Source organism: Paroedura picta, chromosome 2, assembly GCF_049243985.1.
Source record: "Paroedura picta isolate Pp20150507F chromosome 2, Ppicta_v3.0, whole genome shotgun sequence".
NCBI lineage: Eukaryota > Metazoa > Chordata > Lepidosauria > Squamata > Gekkonidae > Paroedura > Paroedura picta.
The window spans coordinates 127,489,145-127,513,320 of record NC_135370.1 but is presented as its reverse complement, the minus strand read 5'-3'; the positions used below and the strand labels follow the sequence as shown (position 1 = coordinate 127,513,320).

At 44.2% G+C, this 24,176-nt stretch overlaps 1 protein-coding gene across 1 annotated transcript in view; it reads right to left on the bottom strand.

The window, feature by feature from the left end:
* Positions 1-18,475, bottom strand: part of PLEKHD1 (pleckstrin homology and coiled-coil domain containing D1) — a 42,888-nt gene extending 24,413 nt beyond the window's left edge. Inside the window, exons 1-4 of the mRNA XM_077322601.1 lie at positions 18,139-18,475; positions 5,287-5,380; positions 3,508-3,597; positions 2,372-2,448 (exon numbers count right to left, since the gene is read on the bottom strand). Coding sequence (XP_077178716.1) covers positions 2,372-2,448; positions 3,508-3,597; positions 5,287-5,380; positions 18,139-18,287 — 410 coding nt within the window. The 5' untranslated portion in view covers positions 18,288-18,475. The remainder of the gene's footprint in view (positions 1-2,371; positions 2,449-3,507; positions 3,598-5,286; positions 5,381-18,138) is intronic.
* Positions 18,476-24,176: the final 5,701 nt, after the last annotated feature.

Sequence of the window (24,176 nt, the reverse complement as noted above, 5' to 3'; positions counted from 1 at the left end):
GAGGTCTGGGAGAGAGCCTGCCAGGGGTCTGATTGGCCATCCATGGGACAGCCCTCCCCCCTAATGGCCAGTCAGAGGGTCAGCACACCATTGGAAGGATGGTCACGATTTTATGTGATATGATCTGTATCCAAAATGGAGGCTTCAGAGGGTGGACTCTTGAGTCTCTCTCCTCCCCAAACCTCTCCCTTCCCACACTCTACCCCAAATTGCCAAGAAATTTCAAACTGAGTTGGCAGCCCTACCACACTATCTGAAAATGTCTTGTTTCCTTGCTGCCACCCACCTCACCATCAAAAAAGGAAGGAAACAAAATAGGGCTACAAATAGGGCTACAGTTCACATTCTTAAGGCAAAAGAAGAAAGATATGGAGGGAACTGGCTGTTGTGGTATTCCAGGCTGTGTGACCAGGATGTGTAACATGGCCACATAGTCTGGAATACTCACAAAAGCTAGTTTACTCCAGCCAGGAAAGCCTTTGACAATTATATAGAGGGACATTTAGATATCCTGGTCCTATTTTAAAGTTATAGGCATATGCAAGAAAGCGTCTCCATATTCATAGAGTCAGAATTACTGTTGTTAAGCCAAAGAAATAGGTCTTCCACGGATCTGGTGTCATCAGCGGGATGCAACACTAGTGCTTAGTTGGATGGCATGTTCTCACACAAGAAACTTGCTACAATATCCTTTCATTCTCTTTCCTCTGAGTGGGATTGGCCTTGTATTCTTCACAGAGAGGGAGATGGAGCCTGTATCGTATTTACCACCGAAGCAGAGACATGTCTACTTTATAGGTATACCCCTTTGCTATGAACAGCTATTGTATTAGCTTTGTCCTGCTTAAGCCACATTTCTTGACCTTCACAGCCATGTCCTCTCTGTTTCTTTCTTAACCAAGGAACTGCATGACTGCTAGAGCAATTCTTCAGAGGTATTTTTAACTCCTCTGGACAGTAACAGTGCTCTTCGATCACTTTGCAACACGATAGCACTTATGATTATGACAACCTAGGTCAAACCAGTCCACACCATAGGCCTACGGTGTTAGAAAATGATCTGAAATACAGAAAACCACCTTATATGCTACTTTTCTCTATCAGAAGGAGTCTCAAAGCAGCTTACAATCACCTTCCCTTTTCTCTCCCCACAACAGACACCCTGTCAGGTGGGAGAGGCTGAGAGAGCCCTGATATTACTGCTCAGTCAGAATAGCTTTATCAGTGCTGTGGCGAGCTCAAGGTCACCCAGCTGGCTGCATGTGGAGGAGGAGAGGGGAATCAAACCTGGCTCCCCAGATTAGAAGTCCTCACTCCTAACCCCAACACCAAGCTGGCTCTTTAAAGATTTTTGGCCAGGATGGCCTTCGAGGGGTGAGGTAAATACCATAAAGAGTTTATATGGAAATAGAGCTTGGTGTCTGTGGCAATTCTGCACCAGTGTGATAATGCACCAGCAGATAATGGGAAACAAGAGCCAAGGACCAGGGCAGGTAGTTCAAACAGGCAGAGAATTCTAGCTTGCTGTCCATTGGACCATGAAGGAATAAAAAGGACAGAGATGCCTTACAAGAGTTTGTGGAGATTACTCAAAATGCCAAGAATGTGGCTAATCACAAGAAAACTAGCAAAGTGCAATATTTCATAAGTCTTCCACTAAGGAATTCAGGACTGTTTAATTTATACATACTTAATGACTAGCTTGCGCCATTCACAAGGTCACCATGACTTTATTTTTATTTTTGTAACTTTATTTTATTAGATTTTTATGCTGTCCCTCCCTTAGAAGCAGGCTTGGGCAGCTAACAACATAACATGTTTTCTATGGAACCATGAACTCCCCTCATCCAGTCTTCTGACAATCCTATTGATTGTTATTGAATGGTCCCACCCAAAGACAAAAGGAAGGTGCAGCAGGATTTTACTGGGGATGGTTCACTCTCCCTCAGCTCATTTTATTCACAGTAGAGCTGTGATGGGCCCCCTCTAGGCTGGATTATTAACAGGCGAATGATTTATGTGATCTGAAGAGAAACCAGAGTAGACTGGATTATTGTAACTTGCTCTATGCAGACCTACCCTTGGCTCTAATCTGGAAATTACAACTGGTCCAAAATGCTGTTGCACAAGTCCTCATGAGGACACCATGGAGAACACACCTAAGACCTGTACTGCAGCAGCTTTGCTGGCATACAAAAATGTGAAAATGCCAATAAATGATAGCATTAATAACACTTATGTTAATAACAACAACAACAACCAAGATAAGGGTTACAATAACCCAAATGTTTGAATAGTAAGGGCAATGTGAAAGCTGGCTTCAAGGGAAGGAAAGGTTGGGGGGGGGGTGCAGGCTGCCCATTGCACTTACACTTTTCCAGATTCTTGTAGCATCTCCAGCCACTGAGCTTGTTCAAATTCTGACTCTGCTGCTAGAACGACATTGCCCTTAAAAATAAATTACAAAGAGAAGCTGATAAAGAATTGATCATCACTCTGGGATGGTAGATAAATTTCCTCCATGCCAGGCTAGATTCTGGAGATTTTTGGTGTGTGTGGGGGAATCACTTGGGCTTGAAATTGGGGTCACTGTGAGTGGGCAGGTAGTTGTGAGTTCCTGCATTGTTCAGGGGGTTGGACTAGATGACCCTGGAGATCCCTTACAATTCCATGAAATCATACAATCATATCATTTTTCCCACCAAAAAAAAGAAAACCAAATATCTCTGCTCTTCTATATGGGGGGTGGAAAAAGTTCTATGGGTATTTCTAGATTACAGATATATTGCAAGACTTATTTATTGAATTCATTTGTACCTTGCTTTTCTCCACAATCAAGACCCAAAGCGGCTTACGTTGTTCTCCTTTTTTACATTTTATCCCCACAACAACCCTGTAAGGGAGGTTAGTTTGAGACTTTGACTGGCTCAGCATCACCCAGCGAGCTTCCATGGCACAAGTGGGGATTCAAATCTGGGTTTCCCAGATACTAGTCTGACACTCTTAACCACTACACCATTCTGGCAAAGGCTTATGAATCCCCCACCCACAAAATCCTGGGAATTGTTGTTGGGTAAGAAAGCCTGGTTCCTTTACAGAACTATAGGAAGGACTGGGGTGCAGATAGGCCTCAAAAATTTTAAAAACCCCTGATTTTCACTACCTGAAGGAGTCCAAAGTGCCTTTCCCTTCTCACAACAGGCACCCTATAAAATAGGTCACCCAAGGTCACCCAGCTGGCTGCATGTGGAGGACTGGGGAATCAAACCTGGTTCTTGAGATCAGAGTCTACCACTCTTAATGAATACATCAGTTGGCTTTCACAAGTTTCAACAAGAACTTCTGAAATGACTATTATGGTGGTCATTAAAGCTATAGAAACATTACTGAGTGGGCAGAACTCAAAGGAAATTGACAAGCATATCTGTTGGAAAATGGATTTCCTTACTTGACTTTCTCATTCTGCAGCATTAAACATTCATTCAAGGGGGCGTGGGGGACCCTTACATGGAAGTCCTCGTGAGAGATTTTCATTGCATAAGGCATGTTGGGCTCTTCTTTGGCTTCTACGATGCAGCCGGCAAGAGGTATGACACCCTGAGGAATGAAATGCTAGGTTAGATGGTACGAGCCTCCTCTGAACAACAATGGCATTGAGATGATCAAGCATCTCTCACAATGTCTTCTGGTTAGGAGTGCCAGCAGGCCTGGCAATTCCTTGAACAGAGGCCTAATGTGTGGAAATCGGCAACTGGAGCCTATTAAGCCTCTATTAAAGAAATATGGCATTTTTTTATCCAGGCAGCTGGCAATCTTATTTTTTGTTCATATAGAATTGTTGTGGCATAGTGAAAAAATGTGTGATCTGTCAGTTAGAAAGTCCCTAGTTAGAATTTCTCCTCAAAATGAACATCACTGTCACTTCCCTGCAGTCTCTTCCCTGCCTAAAATATGAAGGTAAATAATACAGTTCATCTTATTTATGTGCTGTGTCATTACTGCCGGTACACAAAGCATCTAAATGCACAAATGATTAGTGTAGTTTAGACACCAGGCTTTGACGATTCACTGGCTTATATACTTTCATTCCAACTGTGAGTTTCCAGAAAAATGCTATAGGATGTTCTTGGTATAAATTTTAATCATTTTAGCTTGACCAAAAAAGCATGAGCCAAATGTCAGCCCTTCTTCTGAACAGAATTCTGTTCCGGCTCCTCAGGAAGACATTGGCAGGCAGGGAAGAAGAGCAGGCAAAACAGCCCAGGGGGAGAAAGAAAAGAAACATCTCCCTGTAGAAATGATCAAAGAATGGATTTGTTTTGGGGAGTAGAAACCTTTTTGGGAAAAGGATGAACATATTTTGATTATGAAATTCAGACAGATGATACTGGCAATGCTGATATTATTAATGTTACTGATACAGATTTAAAGTATAGAAATATTGGAAAACTAAGCTTATGTGAGAATTGGAAAAGGGGGGGGTAGAAATGTGTTTGAAAAGAGGAAAGCGAGGTAAAAATATGTTTGAAAAGAGGAAAGCAACAATGTAATATTGGCAGAGATGAAACCTTAATAGAAACAGATGATGGGGGTTAGTATTTTTACTGCTTTATTTTTTTTAAGTCAATATAAGGAGTTACAGACTGGCTTGCTAGAGTGTCCCAGTGATGTGTGTGGCACCAGTTCCAGCTATACAACTGCAGCTGGAGATGGGGAAAGCATGGACTTATGGTTGGGGGTGATCTGTATCCTTGGTGCAGTAATGTCACTTCCAGTGAACCTGGGGTTGCCTATAGTGCTTGAGGTGAATATTACAGTCTCACCCATTGTCCCATCAGACACCCTAACTTCACCAGGACATTTCCTCCTGCCACCCAACTGAACAGTAGTGAGTGGAGGTCTACCACTATACCAGTTGACCTGGCAACCCAAGATGATGTCCAGCACTGCCACCTGAAGATCTCAGCACCACTAACTCTGAAGCACGTCCTTCACTTCCCACAGATGATAAAAATACATGCATAATTCACTCATGGAAGACAAGGAAAATGTAAGTATTTTGTTTCCATGACACTCAGATATTTGCAGTCTTTGTGAAAGAATGACGCCTCTGTTTGTTTGTATTTTAAGCAACAACACCAAAACAAACTGGCAAACATGTTTTCCGTAGTCTGGTATCTTAATTAGTAAGAGTATGTCAGATGAAAGAACCTTCAGAAATTCTAGGTCATAGTTCCGGATTTGACAAGATAGTATATCACCATAGTGTTTGTAGGTACTGCTTACTTTTGGATGTATATTAAAGTATCGATTGTTTTCAAAGTTCTTCTTTTCCCCCTCAGCATAGTAAAGCAAAAAGCTCTCTTTGATGATAAAGAATCTGAAAGAAAAATGAAAATAATTTGCCTTTTTATAGCAACCTTTTAAGGTACACCCCAGATAATACTATATGGACAGCAGTCATATGAGCATATGGAGCTGGCTTATATTCAGTCTGTCTAATCCAGGAGTGGCCAAACTTTAGCTCTCCAGATGTCCATAGACTACGATACTCATGAGCCCCTGCCAGCACGTCTGGAGAGCCACAGTGTGGCCACCCCTGGTCTAGTCCTTCTAGTTCAGCATCAAGCTCAGAAGTGTTTTCTCTGGTTGGTACTAGCTTTGCAAGACTTTAAGCAGAGAAAGGCCCTTCTCAACACTTGCTACCTGAGACCCTTCTAACTGGTAGGGTTACCAACCTCCAGGTGGCTTATCTCCCTAGGCTCCAACCAAATCTCCAGATATTTCCAAACCAACATCTGGCAACTGGAGATGCTGGGGCGAGGATTCAGGAAGCTACAGTCTTTTCCCCCAGTGTATCTTTGTGACATAATGTGAGTACCAACTTAAGGAAACTGTGGGAAGTTCCTAAAGAAAATGAAACAACAGGTATGAGTGCCACATTCATTCCTTGCAATTCTACAAAACCAGTTTTGAGGAGATTATTTTCATGGCATTCTGGTCCTGCAGTTTCATAGTTCCAGCCAAACTTGCTATAATCAAACCAGTCAAGAGGCATAAGTTCAGTGGCACTTCTGTGAATACCTCTTGTAATCTAACAATACCATCTTGGCCCGAGATGGTTGTCAGCCTACCAATGGAAGACTCCAGTGCATACCTGATCTTTTAAACTTTGCACTCCAGCCAAGAGGGTCAGGAGCATCTCTTCTAAAAATGAAAACAGGACCCTTAAGATCCTTAAGAAGCAATACCATACTATGCTGCCTCTCTGTGTGGAAGGAGTTCTAGAGCTTCCTGACCTTGGGGACTTGAGGCAGAAAGGAAAATGTAATTATGCAGACTGAAAAGTTGTTTGGAACATATTTGCAGCCACAAAAGTAGCTTAAGAGTTTTGCAGTTCCTTCTATTTCTTGAGGTGAGAGGCCTGTCCATAATTGCTGATATATTTCAAGAGTGATTCCAATTTAAAGCCTGGCAAGTGGAAGGCATTTTCTGTCTATACAGAATAAAAGCCTCTTGATTCATGTTCCCAGAAGCTCCTGCTTGGGCAGCTGCTTTCTCTTGTTCCACCATAACTCAGCCCAGAAGTACTTCTGTCAACACTGGCACGGCTGATTGCAAACTGCTGCTTACCTTGCTCAAAGTCAAAGTGGACTCCAGAATACCCCAGGGTCTGTTATTATTCCCCACTCCATTGTGAGTCACCTGGCACTTTCTCTTTCTACCTATTGCTTAAGATCAGCAGACTCTAATCTGGAGAATCCAGGTTTGATCCCCCCTCCCTTCTCCTCCACGTGAAGCCTGCTGGGTGACCTTCCACCAGTCACAGTTCTTCCATCACTGATGTCACCGTGTTTCAGGTCTGTTATCACCTCTGGGTGATGCCTCCTTCTCAGGGTAACACTCAAGAGCAGTGGTTCTCAACCTTCCTAATGCCGTGACCCTTTAATTACCGTTTGTCATGCTGTGGTGACCCCCAACCATAAAACTATGCAAGTGTTCTTTCCTAGAAATTAAAGTGAAACTGACCAATGGCGTGAGGATCCATTGTTCATGACTGTATATAAATTGGTTTATTTCCGGGGTTTCTCAGTTCAGTTCTGCCTCTTGTCTCACCATGCCGATCTCGCTCTTTTCCACTGCTCCAGACAGATGAACGTTCTATCTCGATCTACCTCGCAAGGCTATTGTGTGGATGGCGCCCCCCCCCCAGCCAAGCTGCTTGCCCTGACACAACCCCTGTGAAAGGGTTGTTCGACCCCCAGGTTGAGAAGCACTGCTCAAAGAGAAAGCCAGCCCATCCAAACCCAAGCTATCACTCTGGGCCTGCTTGTGGGATAACTTGTGGAAGTTATACAAAAACAGCAGCAGCATGAGCCTTTTCATTAAGCCAAACTAAAGTATCACAGAGTAATGAGCAATCTTCTGGGTTTCTCTGAGTGCTTCTTCATGCTAAATGTCAGTGATAGCAGCAAAAAAGAAGGGGGAAGAGAACAATTGTTTCTGAGCAGAGTGGAAGAATCCCACAGAAGGCAACTTGTAACAATCCTAGAGTTCTGGAAATGTTCAACAAATTTCTGGTTCCACCCTATGTACATCTACTCACAAGTTTTCCTATGTTAACAGCCAAGTGCAAAACCGATTTTAACTTGTACCAAAAGCCACAGAGAAACAAGCTATAACCAACCAACATTGCTGAGGCTTCCAAGCCTTGGTTAGTGTGAGGTGGGGGAGAGAAGCCAGGGAAGGTGAAAGATAGACGAGAAAGAAGGCAAAACTGGTGGGGGAAAGAACTAAAAAGGTTTAAGGAAAGAGTGAAAGCAACAACAGGGAGAAGAAGGGAACAGAAGAAGGTGGATGAGTGGGGGCTGGATCCCTTGATTGTTGCTAGCCATCCCAAGACTTTGTAAGAGAGGGAAAGCCTATAAGTCCAACAAATATAAATTAATTAAAAGGTAGGTGGGCGATAAGGAAGGGGGAGGGATGGCTGAGGATGGGCCCATTAAAATAGTGTGGGAGAAAAGGAAAGGGGAGAGGCTGCAGGTATCTCCAGAGGGAGGAAAAGCAAGAGAAGGTAAGAAAATAAGATTCCCCCCCCTCCCGTGAGTCCTTGTGGATCCCCCACTTTTATATTATTAATACAATCATTTATTTTAACATGCCATTTTGGTAATGCCATTTGGCTCAGACAGCAGGAATCCTTAATGAGTGCCTTCCTTCTGCTGCTCATTGACCCGGAAGAGCAGTTGCTGGACTATAAGCCATGAAGTTTACTGGGTCGGGCTAGCCCCTCATTATCTCAGAGCCTAACCAATATCAAAGAGTGGTTGTGAAAATAAATCAGAGGAGAAACATGTACACTGTAATGAGATCCTTGGAGGATGAGTGGGATGAAATGGAGTACAAATGAGGATTGGGGATGGGGCTCCAGGACTTGGGGGCTTTCCGCACAAGGACCAATTTTGCTGAATGTTTGCAGAAATGCTATATTTAATAGTGGAATTTCATCATTCCGCATACCTTTAATTCTAGTGGAATATTGATGTCCCAGTAGCGTTGTATTCATTCCCCACATGTTTCCGGTCTCGCTGGAATTGCAAAAAAGGAAGCGATATTTTTCCATGCTTCTTCCCGCCCCTGGCTGTCAATCCAACAGAACAGCCAATGAACTGTTGTGTTTGTGCTCCCGAAAAGCCCCTTTCCCTTTAAAAACTGTTTTTTAAAAAGCCTACTATGTGTTCATTCATTGTCTCAGAAAAAACATTTTTTGCTGGCATGGGAGCTGGTGCTTAATCGTTTACATGGTCTTCAAGTTAACCCCCCCCCATGGGCGCGATTTGTGGCCGAAATTACGGGCAGGGTCAAACAAGGGGCTGTATTGTGCTTGGGAACATTAAAGATACTTGCAGTAGGGAGCTTTGTTTCACTGTTAAGCACTTCTGTGGAGGGACTTTAGCCGGAGAAGCCTCGCTCGTTCGTTGCTTTCCCCGGTCTAAGGGGGGGAAAATGGCGATCGCTTCTCCGGAAGTTTGAGAGTGGGGGAGTGACATTCTTTCTACATTGAAAACACATATGTCTTTCGCTGATGTGTTGCAGCTTGTGCTCAGAAGTGTAGCAGTTTTTTCAGGGGGAATCCACTGTTCCCGGTTTCCTGAAAAGCGCAACAATGAAGCGATTTTTGTGGGAGTGTTGCAGATTGTGTGCGATGTCATGCGGAACGTTGAATTAGTAGCGTTTACCAAAGGTAACACTTCTGCTACATTTAAGTCGTGCGGAATGGCCCTTGGTGTTGAAATGCAATCAGCAAGTTATTTGATCCAGGCCTACTCTGGAGGGCTGGGTGTTTCTAAACTGCAAGGTCCTGGTCATACGCTCAGGAGAGATGCCTGCTGCAGCTCAGGAATTGCAGACTCTACCAAGAAACCAGTTTGAACTGGTCTATTCTCCCAAAAACTCAGAGGGCTTTGTTCCAGGTGGGACCGCCCACTCCCTCTCTTAAACAGAAGAGAAGCTGAGCCTTTTGTGCTCAGAGTCACATTGCTGCTTTGCCCTGTCTTAGAGTCTCCATGTAAAGACTGTATCTTATAACTTGCTACGTTTCTGTGGCCCTGATCTGACAAGAGCATCCCATATATGTTTATATAAATAGGAGCAACTTTATTTTACCTTTAAAGCCTAATCGTGTTCCAGTGTCTCATTGAAAGCTGTTCCTTCAAGAGTTAAGGTAAAGGCTTAAAACGGCACTCTCTCAAGGCATGCTAAATGTGGAACCTTATGCAGGGAGGCAGGGCACTTTCTTTTCTTTCTCTTTTCGGGGTTTGCTCCTCCACCACAATAAGCGGCGAGGGGTTCAACACAACTGGTAGCAGAGATTCCGACAAATGGTAGCAGATAAATGCTAATCATTCCAAACACTTGGAGCTCTTTTTCTTGTCTGGGATTGAAAAATTTCACAGCAGTAGCTTTCAGAACATATATGCAGCCTAGGGGTGAAAATGTGTGTGAGGGGAGGGTTCCTTTTAAAAATATGATTGTATTATTTTAAATCTATGCACCATATCTTTCATTATTATGGATTAGAGCTCAAGGTAATCCCTGCCGAACATCCCCCCCCCCCGCCCTCATCAGATTTGAGGCCAAAGTCATATCAGCAAAAGCACAGATGGCTTAACAAAGCTTTTAACTCTGGACTCCAACTGTGCCTCTCCAAGTTGTGATTACCAAACATTTTGGATTTTAAGGTTCATCTCTGTGGAGAATTAAGAAGGATAAAAACAGTCTGTGTCACACCTCCGGGGTTTGACAGATTGAATTTTTCCAGAGTCCATCACAGTGTCTGCCATAATTCCCACCAGGTGTGGAAATGCTTTTAAGAGCAATTCTTAGAGGTCAGTGGGCTGCAGTATTCCACCTGCTGAGTCACGATCACCCATTCAGCCACCATTGGTAATGCTTTTGGAAGTCTCTCCTGCTGCTAAGAAACATACCTAGAGAACAAGCGTGCCACACTTTGCCTCACACACAGCAGGATCACAAGCTCACACCTTGAATAAATCTTTGTTGGTCTTAAAGGCGCTACTGGACTCTGATTTTAAGGTGAGGCCACTTTATGACGAAAAATATTTATTTTTTAAGCACAGACAGGTTAATAAATGCATACTCCTAATCTACTTTATCAAATGACTCTATTCATATTATTTATAGTCTGTCTTTTCTATTGAGGCTAGATTACACGCCTTGGCAGATGCTTGCAACTCAGTAGGCCCTCACTGTTACCAGAGTGGTTAAAGTAGAGTTCCAAGTCTAGAAATGTTGCAGATCACCTAATATGAGTGATGATTTGGTATGAGACACTTGTCATTTTCTGTCCTGGCCCCTACTTGCTAGAATTTATTTATTGTATTTATGAGCTCCCAGAACATAAATGTTCTTAAGGCCCATTCCCCACAAAGGAAATATAATGAAATCTTTGCCTTTTGCAAACACCATATTTTTGGCGCTTTGCATGACGTCGTCTTCATCCAGCGACCCAGCAGTAAACCAGCAGCTACACCTTCCATTTTAAAGTGCTAGTGGGGAAATCACATAAACTGGATTCCGCCAACTATTTAGCATGAGCAGGAGGAGAGCAACCAGCAAGCCACACACCAAGGGAATGTGTGGAGCCGAAGTAGCGCTAGCTCTGGCTCCAGAGCCCGCCCCAGCCTCCCTCTCCTTTCTCCTGGGGACGGGACTTCTTTTTTAAATTAAAAATGCCTGGAGCAATGAATAGGTATACAATCGACCAGGCAGAGCAAAAAAAAATAAAAACCAAGCACCATTTCCCCACGTTTGCACACAAAATATGCTTCTTTCCCCCTCCCCCCCCCAAAAAAATTCAGGAAACAGATCATTTTTAAAAAGCTTTAAGACTTGTTATTCCAAGAGGGATGACCATAAAAACAGCCCTATGTGTCTATGGATAGACACGTATGTGTTTAAATGGAGAACTTCTGTTTAAAAAACAATTGGCTTGCATTGCGGACCCTTTAAAAGATGGAAAAATGTGATTGGCTGCCTGTCTTGATTGACAGGTGGAAGAAAGGAGCGTGCATAGCACATTCCCCTCTTCTGCCATTTCAAGCAGGCATGCAGAGTGACAAGATGCGCGAGACAGTGGCAGAGGTAAGGAATTCCCGGGGGCAGAATTTTTTTTTTAGCTTTACGCCATTGTGCTGGGGTAATGCTAATTTTTTAATGTGCGGAATTGCCATAAGTAGTCCCCCTCCAAGGAGGATGCATGTCTAACACACACAGTGGGAACAAGGGAACAACTATAATGCAAGCAGAATGGGTGCAATCTTATATTCTTGCCTCCATGCAAAATGAGGTAGTTATGGGTCTGCGCAGGAAAGGTGCCCTGTTACTACTTCACACTGCAAAGGTTGAGCTTGGGTTCTCGGTCAGCTCCCCCCCCTTCTTCCTTTGGCCATGAAGAGGGCGGCTCGGCTGAGCTCCTGGGAGGGAAAGCAGGCTGTAAAGGGAAGCCGACCTTGACAGCCATTCACCGTTTTCTTCCCCAGCTCCCACCGATGGTGCTACAGCTGAGGCTGAGCATTGAATGCATCACCCACCGGGACCAGCCACTGCTGCCCCAGCCCAGGCTGTTCATGGTGCTCCGCGCCAACCCCCATCAGCCTGCCAGAATGGTGCAGGCACCCCCGCAGCTGTCCCCCAAAGCTCCTGCCTCCGCAACGGGATGGTGTTGGGGACAGCAGTCATTGTGGGTGCCACCAGCGTGAGTGGTAGCAGCAGCAGCAGCGTGCAAGCCCCTGGGCCACCTACGCCCCAGCTGAGGAGGTGCTTGGGATGGGCCCTCGGTTGCCACTCTCAGACCACGGCCTCTTCACATGGCCCCTCAGTAAGTGATGGTCCAGGGAGCCTGCAATGTACATGATAATTGGCAAGCTCCAACAACCACAGCACTGAGTCATCAGGAAGCCATAAGAGTCAGGATTCCATTCTGTATGACTTTCCTGGATGACACCAGTGGAACTAGGGAAGTTTCAATTTGATGTTAACTAACCATGTTATTCAGCTTACAGCAGCAACTTATATCTTCCATAACAGCAGGCTTTCAGTGACATTTCCATGGTAAGGATAATATGAAGTCCCACCCTGAGACAGGACAGAGTAGGTTTGCCTACTGGCTGGGAATAAGCTCTGTTATCCCTTTAACAGGCACTTAATTAGATATTCTTTAGCAGGTAATGTTATTTACTTCCATGCCATCAAAAGCTTCGCCTGCCCATTTCCGCATATTAAGCTTCTATTGAAGTATTAAGCTTCTATTGAACACTTTTCTTCAGCCAGTTGGGAGCCATACTTTCACGTCATTAATGACATGATCCCTTCAACTGTGACCTTCTGCAAGCACATTATAGATCCATGTCCTCCACATCCTTGCAGTAAATCTTAACTTCCCACAATGCTTGCACTCATGACTGCAGAAAGTGATGCTGAGTTAGCTCTACGCTCTGTGAGTTCAGACCTCAAATTCTTTTGCTCATTCACCTGGGAGTAGCTGGGACTGAGAAAATATATCTTGCATGATTCTCTCACAGAAAACCTGTTTTCTGCTGATGAATGTTTTTGTTCCACTTCCCCATCCATTAGGTAATGTTTTATAAAAGCTTTTTGAAAACATAAAAGAAGCATGTTAAGTATTCCCTGTAGATTATAGCATAACTTCTGGGCCTTGAGCAGACAATGCTTTTTTGGAATAGGTCCAGTAACTAAGTATAGCAAATAATTGATGTTGAACTAGGGTAATTTTCATCCTCTGGGGATATTCCAGTCAAAGTAGAACAAGGCAGCCCTTAGGGCAGTTCAGATGTGAAGCTGCAGAGTCCATCATGTGCCCCACGCAGGGAGAGGCTAAGGCTGTCTGGTCTCACGCTTGGGAGACAGAAGGTTAGGAGCATGGGGATAGGAGGCGGGGTGGGACAAGGCTAAAGATGTGGATGTGTGTTCAGGAAGAAACTGGCCACACACCTAAACAAGATGTGCTGATGATCATAGGTGACTGGAACACAAGTGTAAGAAACAAAACGGAATCAAATATTGTTGGAAGTTGGGCCAGAAACACAAAATGAAGCAGGAGAGCAACTCAGGATTCTGTGAAGACAAACAATTTGTTCATTGACTTGTTGAAGGCTTTCACAGCCAGAGTCAACTGGCTGTTGTGGATTTTCTGGCCTGTGTGGCTGTGCTCTGGTAGTTTAAGTCCCTGATGTCCTGCCAGTAACTGTAGCTGGCAGCTTCAGAGGTAGGAAACAGCAAGATGGGAATCTCTCTGTACCAAAGTGTGGAGTGCGTGAATAGTTGCTGGGCATTTTATTTACTTGAAAAGGGATATCACATTCCTGTATTAGCTGGGAATCTCCCAGAGACTGGACTGGAACCAGGAATATCCACAGAAAAGTGCTTCCAAGTTCCAGTCCATCCCCTGCGAGACTCTGTGAAACCCAGTTTTCCTTGTCAATTCCACCCCAGTTACCAGTGCTTCTTGGTTTTCCCTGGTACTCCCTCAGCTGTCAGCAAGACAGTGGTAGAAGTCATGGACAGAGTCAGCCGTTCTTGTCACTGAAGCAGCAATATGGGTTTGAGAGAACAGAGCATCAGTGCAAGATGACAACTTCCATGAGTGGAGAATAGTGTTCAGCTTTCCCCTGAAAAACACCTCAGCAGCAGCACTGCAATACACCTTGTGTAATGCATACAAGTGGGTTATTAGTTTCCTTGGTCCCAATACAGTCCACAAAGAGTATACTGCTAAACTACTTTTCTTCAACTGCTTTGGGAGAGAACCAAGAGCTCTAGACTGTTAGCTGAATGCCAAATGATGCTCTATAGGGTCCTATGCCAGTTGTAAGCAACCATTAATGACTAAAAGGGGTACATAATGTGGAGTTCTCTTCAGCTCAGTGGAGAGAGCAGCAGAGAACACCTTTGAGGTGTCATAATTTTATAAAGCCCATAATCAGGCATTCAAATGCCCTGAACCATCTGCCAGTTGTTATGTACTGCCATTCATTCTCATGTTTTGAAGGGCTGACACACAGGACTATAACAAAGTGGATGTTTTCTTATGTCTACCATCACTTCTCTCCTTCCTTCTGCTGGCTCAGCTTCCCTGCTGTCTTACCACCACTGTTCCTGTCCATCTTGCTGGCCTACCTCACCACCATTTCCTATTACCACCACCACAGTTTGCTTGGCTTACCTACTTACCCAGCATTGTAACCTTTCATGGTTTTCTCATATCTTTCCTTTTCAGAACAGCAGTTGAGAATTATCTCCGGTTTCCCCCCTGTAAATTGACATTTGGGAGCTCCTAGAACATCCTATTCCCCTTATTTTTCTGCCATCCTAGTGGCTGTCCCATTTTGTAGAAAAATTCCTTTTCTCCATACATGTACACCTTGTGTGGATTTTTTGATCGGGAATCTATAGCTGTTCTCAGAATTGGATGTACTGATATCAAAAGAACCAATAAATCAGTGGTTTACTGGAATGTTTCCTGCCCCAAGTCTAGTAGGTGGGATTCCTGGCCAGCTTTTGCAGGGTTTGTTTTCCTTTAAAGATGACAGCAAATTGTATTTTCACTCACAAAGACTGAAGGGTTTTATGGGGTCATATAAGTAATCATACAGGCAGATAGTCCCAAAGAGACCTCAGCATCCTGGATCTGAATGCTCCCCTTTTACAGTTGCTGTAGTTATGAGACCTGCTTTTTGCAAGCTTTTAAGTCTTTTTAATGGCTACTTTTAGCATATTAGGCTTGTTTGTTTATTACCAATTTATTTCCATTTGTCAATATATGTTTTTATTATGTTTGTGTAACATCAAGACATTTTATTGGGAGGAAGTCTGAATGAACAAAGTGCCCTGTCATAGGGGCCATGCCAAGCCTAGGCTAACCCTTCTTGACACTCCATATCGGACAACGACTCCGTATCACAAAGACTTCTGCACAGCGTCTGATGCAGACCTGTGCTCACCGGAAGAAAGGACAAGTTGTGTTGACTTTTTCAAGCCACATCCTACGTGCCGTGATGTTCCTGTAACTCACTCATACTTCTCTGCTCAGACAGCACACCAGTGGATTTGTTTCTTCTGATGCCACACTGTTCTCCTGTCGCCCGATTGCACTGCACCTTAGCCATGAACTACCACCTCTCCCCAAGGAATCTCTTCTAGTACCTGCATCTGAATCCCTCAACCAAGTTCAGCCAACCCTTGCTTCATAGATGTAAGCAATATAGCTATGACTCACTACTTCCTAAAAATAAGAGGACAAGAACATTAAATTAATAATGGCGGTCAGGTGCTAGAACAGCATGGCCGAGAGACGGTCAGAAGAAAACGACTGTTAATGGGAACTTGCGGCAGAGGCATCGTGGCTCACTCACATTCTCCCTCACTAGGAACACTCAACAGACTTGGCTCCTCTTTCAAGCACCATGACTTTGGATTTCTAAAGGTACGTTACTGATCAAGGACCGTTTATGCACTGGAGGTTTCATGCCAGGCTGCAGATTGGAGTTTTAGTCATGGCAGGTTGCCCCACCTCCTCCTGCACGCAGACAGCAGAGCATTTGGCCTGGTGCGCCTCATCCTCCCCCGATTTGTGCTCCTGCAAGGGAGCTAGGGCAGCGAAGTTCCCAGTGCATAAATGGTCAAGATGAAGCACCCTGGCCACAGCTGATTACAAGCCAGCAAACCTTTTATGTTCTGCAGAGTTACTCTATAGAATAAGAGAAAGACTGTAAACTGAAAACCAACACACTTGCAAAAATGGAAAGATTTTTCCATGGAAGGAATGGAAAGTTCAGCAGTTGCTTCCCGCTCATCCCCTTGAGGTAGCTCCCAAACATCTATCATCAGTGGCACTGGATAATTTTAATAATTTAACTCCTTAGAAAGAGAGTGTATTTGTTTAATTGGGTATTCAAAGGCTTGCTGTCTCTGTATATGAAGGTTCCCTTAAGTCGCCATGGCTAGAAGCCATCGACCAATAGTCCATGAATCTGTCTTAATTGTCTCTTAAAGCCTTCTGTGTTTGTAACCATCACTATAACCACAGGCAGTTAATTCCACTATATTCTTGTTGAGTCAAGTAGTACTTCCTTGGGTGCCCCTAAGTTCTAGTATCATGGATGAGGGGGAAAATGTCTCTATTCATTATCTCCATCCTATGTATAGAAATCTTCTACCCCTTGGGCCAAATCATGTGATACATTTTTAACAAGTTGGGTTTGGGTTCTGTGCACATTCAGCTCCAAAAATGGGACAACTGTCACAGGAGGCCCACGTTCCCTGTGCCATGGCCCCTGATTGAATTGTGCTCCTGCAAACTTTTTAATCACATTCCCTGCTGGTGCAAGAAATTGAGTCAGGTATAAAAAATTCCCATGTAGCTTGGCTCTCATTCATTTTTTTTCAAAACTACGAAGTCTCAGACTTTTCTCAAAGGAAACAGCTCCAGCCCCTTGATCATTTGATCAGTTTTCTATTCTCCCCCCCAATTCTTTTTGAAATATGTCAAGCAGAACCGCACACAGTATTCCAAATTCTTCCTCTACTAACATGGCAATTGCAATTGCAATAGCAAAAAATACCATATTGGACAGCATCATGAATGAGGAACACAGTTCTTCCAGTACAATTAAATTCCTTCAGACTTACAACTAGACCTCAAAAGCTTTATGGATTTTAATTCCTATAATTTCATGCCACAAAGAGTAGGAAAGCAAGTGTTCAGATTTTTTGCTAAACTGCTTTTACTCTCAAAATCTGCAAAATAGAGCTCTTCGGCCAGGCATCTGGTCGAGGTCAGTGACAACACCTATTGGGCCCACAGCCCTTCCTGTCCAGAGAAGCACACTCTCTGGGATCATGGACAAAACGTTTACCTGAACATGCTATATCACGATTGCTGAATGTTAAGATTCCTGATATAGTTACCTGAACTTGATATGTTATACTATGTTTGTTGATATTAAGACTGTTGACACAGTTACCAAACTTATCCTGTTATTCATCTAACATGCTCTGTAAACCACACTGAGCTGCAAGGGAGGGTGGGCTACAAATGCAAACAAGAAAACAAATAAATACAATGAGGGGCTGACAATGTCCGGCATCATTAAAGAGACATAGCACGAATGTTAAGAACAGTGATCTCTGGAAACTTAAAGGCCACACCCCTCCTACTTAAAGCTCCCTGGGCATCAACTGTTTTCCCCTTGAGAGAATAGCCAGCAGAGATACCTCCTCGACTTTACAGCAATCTACTAAGAAGAATGTGTGCCACTCTTTGATTTAAGTCTAGAGACTGCTGAGGCACACACTAATAACCCTAAAAATCACAGAAAGCTGCCCCAATATATTGCTGCAGCCCGGGAACACTTTACGCTAAACCCTGCCTTCACATCCTTTCACTTGCCTTGAACCCCTCTGCTGAAACTTCTCTAGAGGCTTTCCTTGGCTGTTTAGCTTTGATCCTTCCAGTGCAAACTCTTTCTCTCTCTCTTAACCCCTGTGAAGCATTTTAGTTGCTACTGCATCTCTGCACTACCCAGTTTTGCAGCTTACCTCCTGGACCATTTAGCTGACGGTCTCCCAAAAGGTCTCTTCCAGAGAACTCCATACAGCTGCACTTTGGTGCTGATGTCCAAGGCATCTGAATCTGCTTGTTCCATAGACGGAGAAGGAGACACAGAGTTGGATTTATAAGTGAACATTTCCAGACGGATGGATTGTTTAAACAAATCTAATGCTCTGCCCCTGCTCTGCAGCTCCAGGAATCCGATTAAATGCAGCGTGCCAGAAGGATGTAGCCAGGCACTGAGAGGGAGCGAGACCGGCGATGCTTTGAATCGATAACCAGATTGCTCTGGGCTCAGTCAATATTTGTGTGCCTGATGCAGAGATGCTGAGAGCTCCCTCATTCTGAATGCACCGAAGCAAGAGCCAGATTCCAGCGTCACAGAACACGATGGGCACTTAGATCATAATAAACCAAAGAGCGAGAGATTTTGACATTTATGATTTACTGTAGGAACAGGGGTGGCCAAATGGCGGCTCTCCAGCTGTCCATGGACTACAATGACCATAAGTCCCTGCTCTAGGAGCAGGTCCCTATTAAAAATTAGTCTCTATCCTATCCTATGCAAAGTAGACATGTGTAATTTTTAATAAAAGGCCTATACACACAAGAGGAGTGCATAACACGTGTCAGGGCCCGCTCCAGTGCATTTCTTCATTCTATGCATTAAACCCAAAAGTGTGAAGCCACCTCCCACGTGACCATGGAGTGTGGTGGGTCAGAGTGTCCAGCTAGATCTGAAACACCCAGGTTTGCACTCCCACTCTGGCATGGAAGCTCACTAGAAAACTTGGACCTGTCATACTCTGTCTGCCCTCCCTCACAGGGTTGTGGGGATAAGGGCAGAATGTTGTGAGCTGTTTTGGTTCTCCGCTGGGAAGAAAGCTAATGGTATAAATACATTATATAAAGATGACGCCTAAGGAAAGAGGTTAAACAGCAGCTACCTAGGTATAATCTCAGCTTTGTCAGGCCCCATAAGAGTGGATTTTGGTGCTTCTGTAAGTCCACTAACAGCATCTTCTAGAGAAAGAGAATGTGGCATATGGTCACAGAAGACCCTTTGCACATATACATGAAAAAAGGACGGGAGACGCCTCCTAGCCAGAAGGGGTCTTGGGTATGGCAAAGGAGTGGAAGGAGGGAAAGAACACTGTAGACTGGTCATCTCTGCAGAGAAGTTCAGCCTTCAGTAGATCTATTGGGGATTTACTTCTCTCAGTCTCACCTACTTAGCAGGTTGTCTGTTGAAGGGAGAGGAAAGGGAAGGTGGTTGTAAGCTGCTTTGAGACTCCTTCCAGTAGAGAAAAGTGGCATATAAGAACCAACTCTTCTTCTTTTTGTTAGTTGAAATAAAGAGGTGATCGCTTGATGCTTGTTTTGCCATCTGTTGTTGTTGCATTGAAAATTATCAGTTTTTAAGGCTATTTTGTTCCTCTCCAGTTGATACGAAGAGGGCCAAACATTGTGCTCATTCATTCCCAAGCTCCTGTTTATTTCCTTGCCTTTGGAACCCCTCATTAACAACGATGGAGGAGTTGGCTCTGCAGGAGCAGTAGGCGCTTGGGTATTTCTTAACTGAGCTGCTAGCCAATCTAAATGCTAGTCTTGAGGGGGAAGGAACGGGCTGGAATGTCTGAGTGATGCAAGTCCACTAAATCATCTATTTGAGGTTGCTTGGGGGTAGTGAGGGTAGGTCTCAGGTCCAGCATGTCTCCAGCACGCTTCTTTTTCATTCCCATTCTTGACCTCCACAGCTGTGAGCAGGACTTTCTTTAGTGGATAGCTTAAGGCAGGGGTAGTCAAACTGCGGCTCTCCAGATGTCCATGGACTACAATTCCCATGAGACCCTGCCAGCGAATGTTGGCGCAGTTTGACTATCCCTGGCTTAAGTTCTGAAATTCTGAGTCAGGCTTCAAAAGACTGTTCCTTTAAGTAGATCTAATTGAAAGTTGGGATGCTTAGTTACTGCAGCATCCTGAGATTATGAAATCCCCCAAGCTTCTCTTTTGTATTTTCTGTTTACAACTGTTGTTAAATAATAGACACATGAAGAATTGTCACAACAGAAGCTCTACAGTAGGCCAACCTGCCAAACTTGCTGTAAAGTATTATGAGACTGCTTGCTTTCCCTCTCCTTTTGTGATGGGAAGGCGTGACTCACACCTTCTAGGCATGGCCTTACAATGTCATGACTGTTTCTAGTAAAATGGCATCTCCTGGTCTATGACAAGACTAAAGACCACGTTAGATGAACATAGTTCAACTACCAATGGGGGAAGCACAGTATGGCCAGAGATGTTTGTGGTCCATCATGATCCAATGATGAAGACAGAGTTGGCTTAAACTTGACACCACTTCCTCCTGCCTGGCCTATTCAATCTCTGAGATGGGCTGAGGGAGCATTCTTCATATTGTCACAAAGAACAGCACTGTTAGTGAGCTCCTTTCCCCATGTTGAAGGAATTCTTGTTATACCAGTGCTTCTCAACCTGGGGGGCGAATGACCCTTTCACAGGTGCCGCAGCAGAGAAGGCAGCTTGGCCAGGGGTGGGGGTTGCTGCCACTGTTGCCACTACTCCTGCAGGCAGAAAAGAGCGAGATTGGCATGGTGGGACAAGAGGCAGAAATGAACTAAGAATCCCTGGAAGAAAAAACAATGTATATACAATCATGAACAATGGCTCTTCATGCCATTGGTCACTTTTGGTTTAGTGAAAGAACACTTGCATAATTGTATGGTTGGGGGTCACCACATGAGGAACTGTATTAAAGGGTTGCGGCATTAGGAAGGTTGAGAACCACTGCATTATACGCTTGCCAAGGTCCAATCCAGAACATCATTTTAAAAAAGCATCATTAGGACCTACCCTGTTAGGGCTAATCTCAAGGGCTCAGAGCTATGTAGAGAAATGCCCAGGGTGTTTTGATTGAAATTGTTTTGTTTTATGCATTGTTATCTGCCCTGAGCCTTCATGTTAGAAAAAGCATTAAAGTATCGATGGAAGTATCCCAGAACTATGAATGTTGCACTCCACAACTTGGAAAACAATGCTCTTCCACTCATAGATCAGTGTGTCAGCCTGTTAACCATGGTGAACAAAACTCTGGCTCACAGTGCTCTGAGACAAGAGAACAACATGTACATGCTTATCAGGCAGAATTACTCTCTGTGGGAGAATGGTGGTATGGGTACAGTGAGGTTCTAGAATGCAGACTCTTTTACTTACATCCTTTGAGACAGCACTAATCAGTCTCCATCTTATACTTAAAAAAATCAGAGTCCAGTAGCACCTTTAAGACCAACAAAGATCTATTCAAGGTGTGAGCTTTCGAGTGCAAGCACCCTTCGTCAGACTATGATCTTCTTACATCTTTGCTTAAAGGTGCTACTGGACTCTGATTTTATTGTGCTACTTCAGACCAACACGGCTACTCATTTGAATCCATCTTATGCTTAATTTGTGATTCATACTTCTGACAATGTACTGAATGTTTGAAAGGCTCCAAAGCGAGTCTCGCCTGCCAGGAGCCTCCTGAACATTCAGAGCACCAAGGCAAGTCCCCCCCCGACACACACACACACAGTGTAGAGCCAAGCTCTCTGTGCCCCATGGGGGCAGTGTCAAGCCCAGGGAGCTGGCCAGTGCCTCTCCAAATGGGGAGAGATGCTGCCTGGCTGTGCCCCCGCAGGGTGCAAAGAGAAGCCTTCCTGTACCTGCTCACTTTAAATAATTTCCACCAATCCCCTATCTGTCTCAGGGGCTCACTTCCAGTTCAGAATAAAAGGCAACATGCCTGTGGGAAAAAATGCAGGTGAGGTCTTACCTATAACAGAACTCTCATGAACCAGATCTTCAGCTTCACCCAGTCTCCTCAAAGAACACAGGAGCAGAAAACTCCCACCAGCTGCTTAGCACTGTTCAAAGCACTCCCTCTTGTGGAGGCAAAGGCAATTCCTTGCAAGACGAACAAGAGTTAGATTTTATTTCCCCTCTGAACTAAAAGACGAGAAAGAACCAAATAGAGAATCCGAATCTCCATTAGATCCAATGGAATGGCTAGGGGTACCCTATTTGGGAGCCCCTAGAATTGAACCCCTTGGTCCAATCTTCTTGAAACTTGCAAGGGGAGTAAGGGATGACCCTCCCTGAGCTCCCAAAGAAGTTTGAGGGGTGCAACATACACCCCCTCCCCCCAGCCCCGGGAAAGGCAGGGGCAAGAGTTCCAGTGCAAGTCAGTGGGGCCATTGACTTGCATTGGCTCCGAATCGATTCGGATCTATCTGAATAGATTCGAACAAACCCGAATCGGTCCGAATTGGACCAATCCAAAGCCAAATTGGTCTGAATTGGGTTCATCTGAACACGAATCGCTCCGAATCGGGGACCCCCTTGCACAACCCTACTCAGCATTTAGTTGCAACAACAAGCAGAAAGGGAATGGAACTTCTATCACTCACATAAAGGGCAGCTTGTGTGTCCAGTTCTGAGATAGTAGCTAAAACAAAATGTATCTTTGAAGCCATATTCTGATATTTACAGGATAATTATGGGAATGCCAAATTTCTACCTAAATGAAAGAAGCACTTGTTTCTAATGCCTGAAATTTACATGAATTCTGAATTTTTGCCAAGTGACTGCAGAACTCGCAAACCTGGCCATAGACAAGCACAACAACCTAGCTCAATTCCAGGCAGTCATTTCAGTTTATGCAACCAAAACTGTTTCTAAGCATCCAGTTAAATGAGCAAGCAGGACTGCCAAGGCCCACTACAGACCTCAGGTAAACAGTTCATCTCCCTCATCCCCAATATATCTAATATGCTCAAATTTGTACAAGGCTCTTGATGCCTTGCACAAGTCCTTTGTCTGGCTTACTGGCCCTCAGATTTCTACCCTTTGCTCGCTTCTCTCCCCGTTCCCACTGACAGCCTTGCAGGCAAACCAAAGGAAAACAGACTTCCCCATTTCAGTGTGCCATTTCTTGCAGTAAAAACCTTCCACCTCTGACTGCTCATGTGCAGTTTCACAACCTGAAAGATTACAGCTCCAAACAAAGTGGGAGTCCAATGGCACCTTTAAGACAACCAAGTTTTATTCTGGGTATAAGATTTTGTGCACACACACTTCTTCAGATATAGATGTATCTGAAGAAGTGTGCATGTACTTAAAACTTATATGCAGAATAAAACTTTCTTTGGCTTGGTGTAGTGGTTAGTGTGGACTTCTAATCTGGCAAGCTGGATTTGATTCTCCGCTCCTCCACATGCAGCCAGCTGGGTGACCTTGGGCTCACCACAGCAGATAAAGCTGTTCTGACTGAGCAGTAATATCAGGGCTCTCTCAGTCTCACCTACCTCACAGGGTGTCTGTTATGGGGAGAGGAAAGGGAAGGTGATTATAAGCTGCTTTGAGACTCCTTTAGGTAGAGAAAAAGTGGCATATGGGAACCAACTCTTCTTCTATGCAGAATGAAATCTTTTTGATCTTAAAAGTGCAACAGGAATCACACTTTGTTCTGCCACTTCGTAACCATGTGGCTACCACCCTCCATCTATTGAACTTTAAGTGTAAAATAAGAAGGCCGCGCAATACAGTTGCATTCTTATGCCACCTCCTGGATCCTGCATTAGCTACACATTTTAGAAGTATATTTTAAAATACTGTAAATTCAACTAAGATGCTTTTCAAAGCAAAAGGTAACAAATACTCCCAATACCAATATTTCTTGGTAAGGATTTCTTGGGATAGCAATTCACTGGTAAGAGTGAACTGAACCTCTTAATATGTTTTAATTCTAGTTTATACATCAGCATGCAACCATGATTGAAAGGGTGGCTAAGAAATGAGTTGGCATCGAGAACAGACTGTCTTGCCTAGCTTCTTCACCGTCTCACAGTATACTACAGTCCAGCCAACCCAGAGCACTGTGCAAGCACCGCACAAACTGTAGGATCACTACACCCTGTCAGAAGGCTAACTCATGCGAGTGTGCTTTTCATAAGACTCCAAACACAATTTT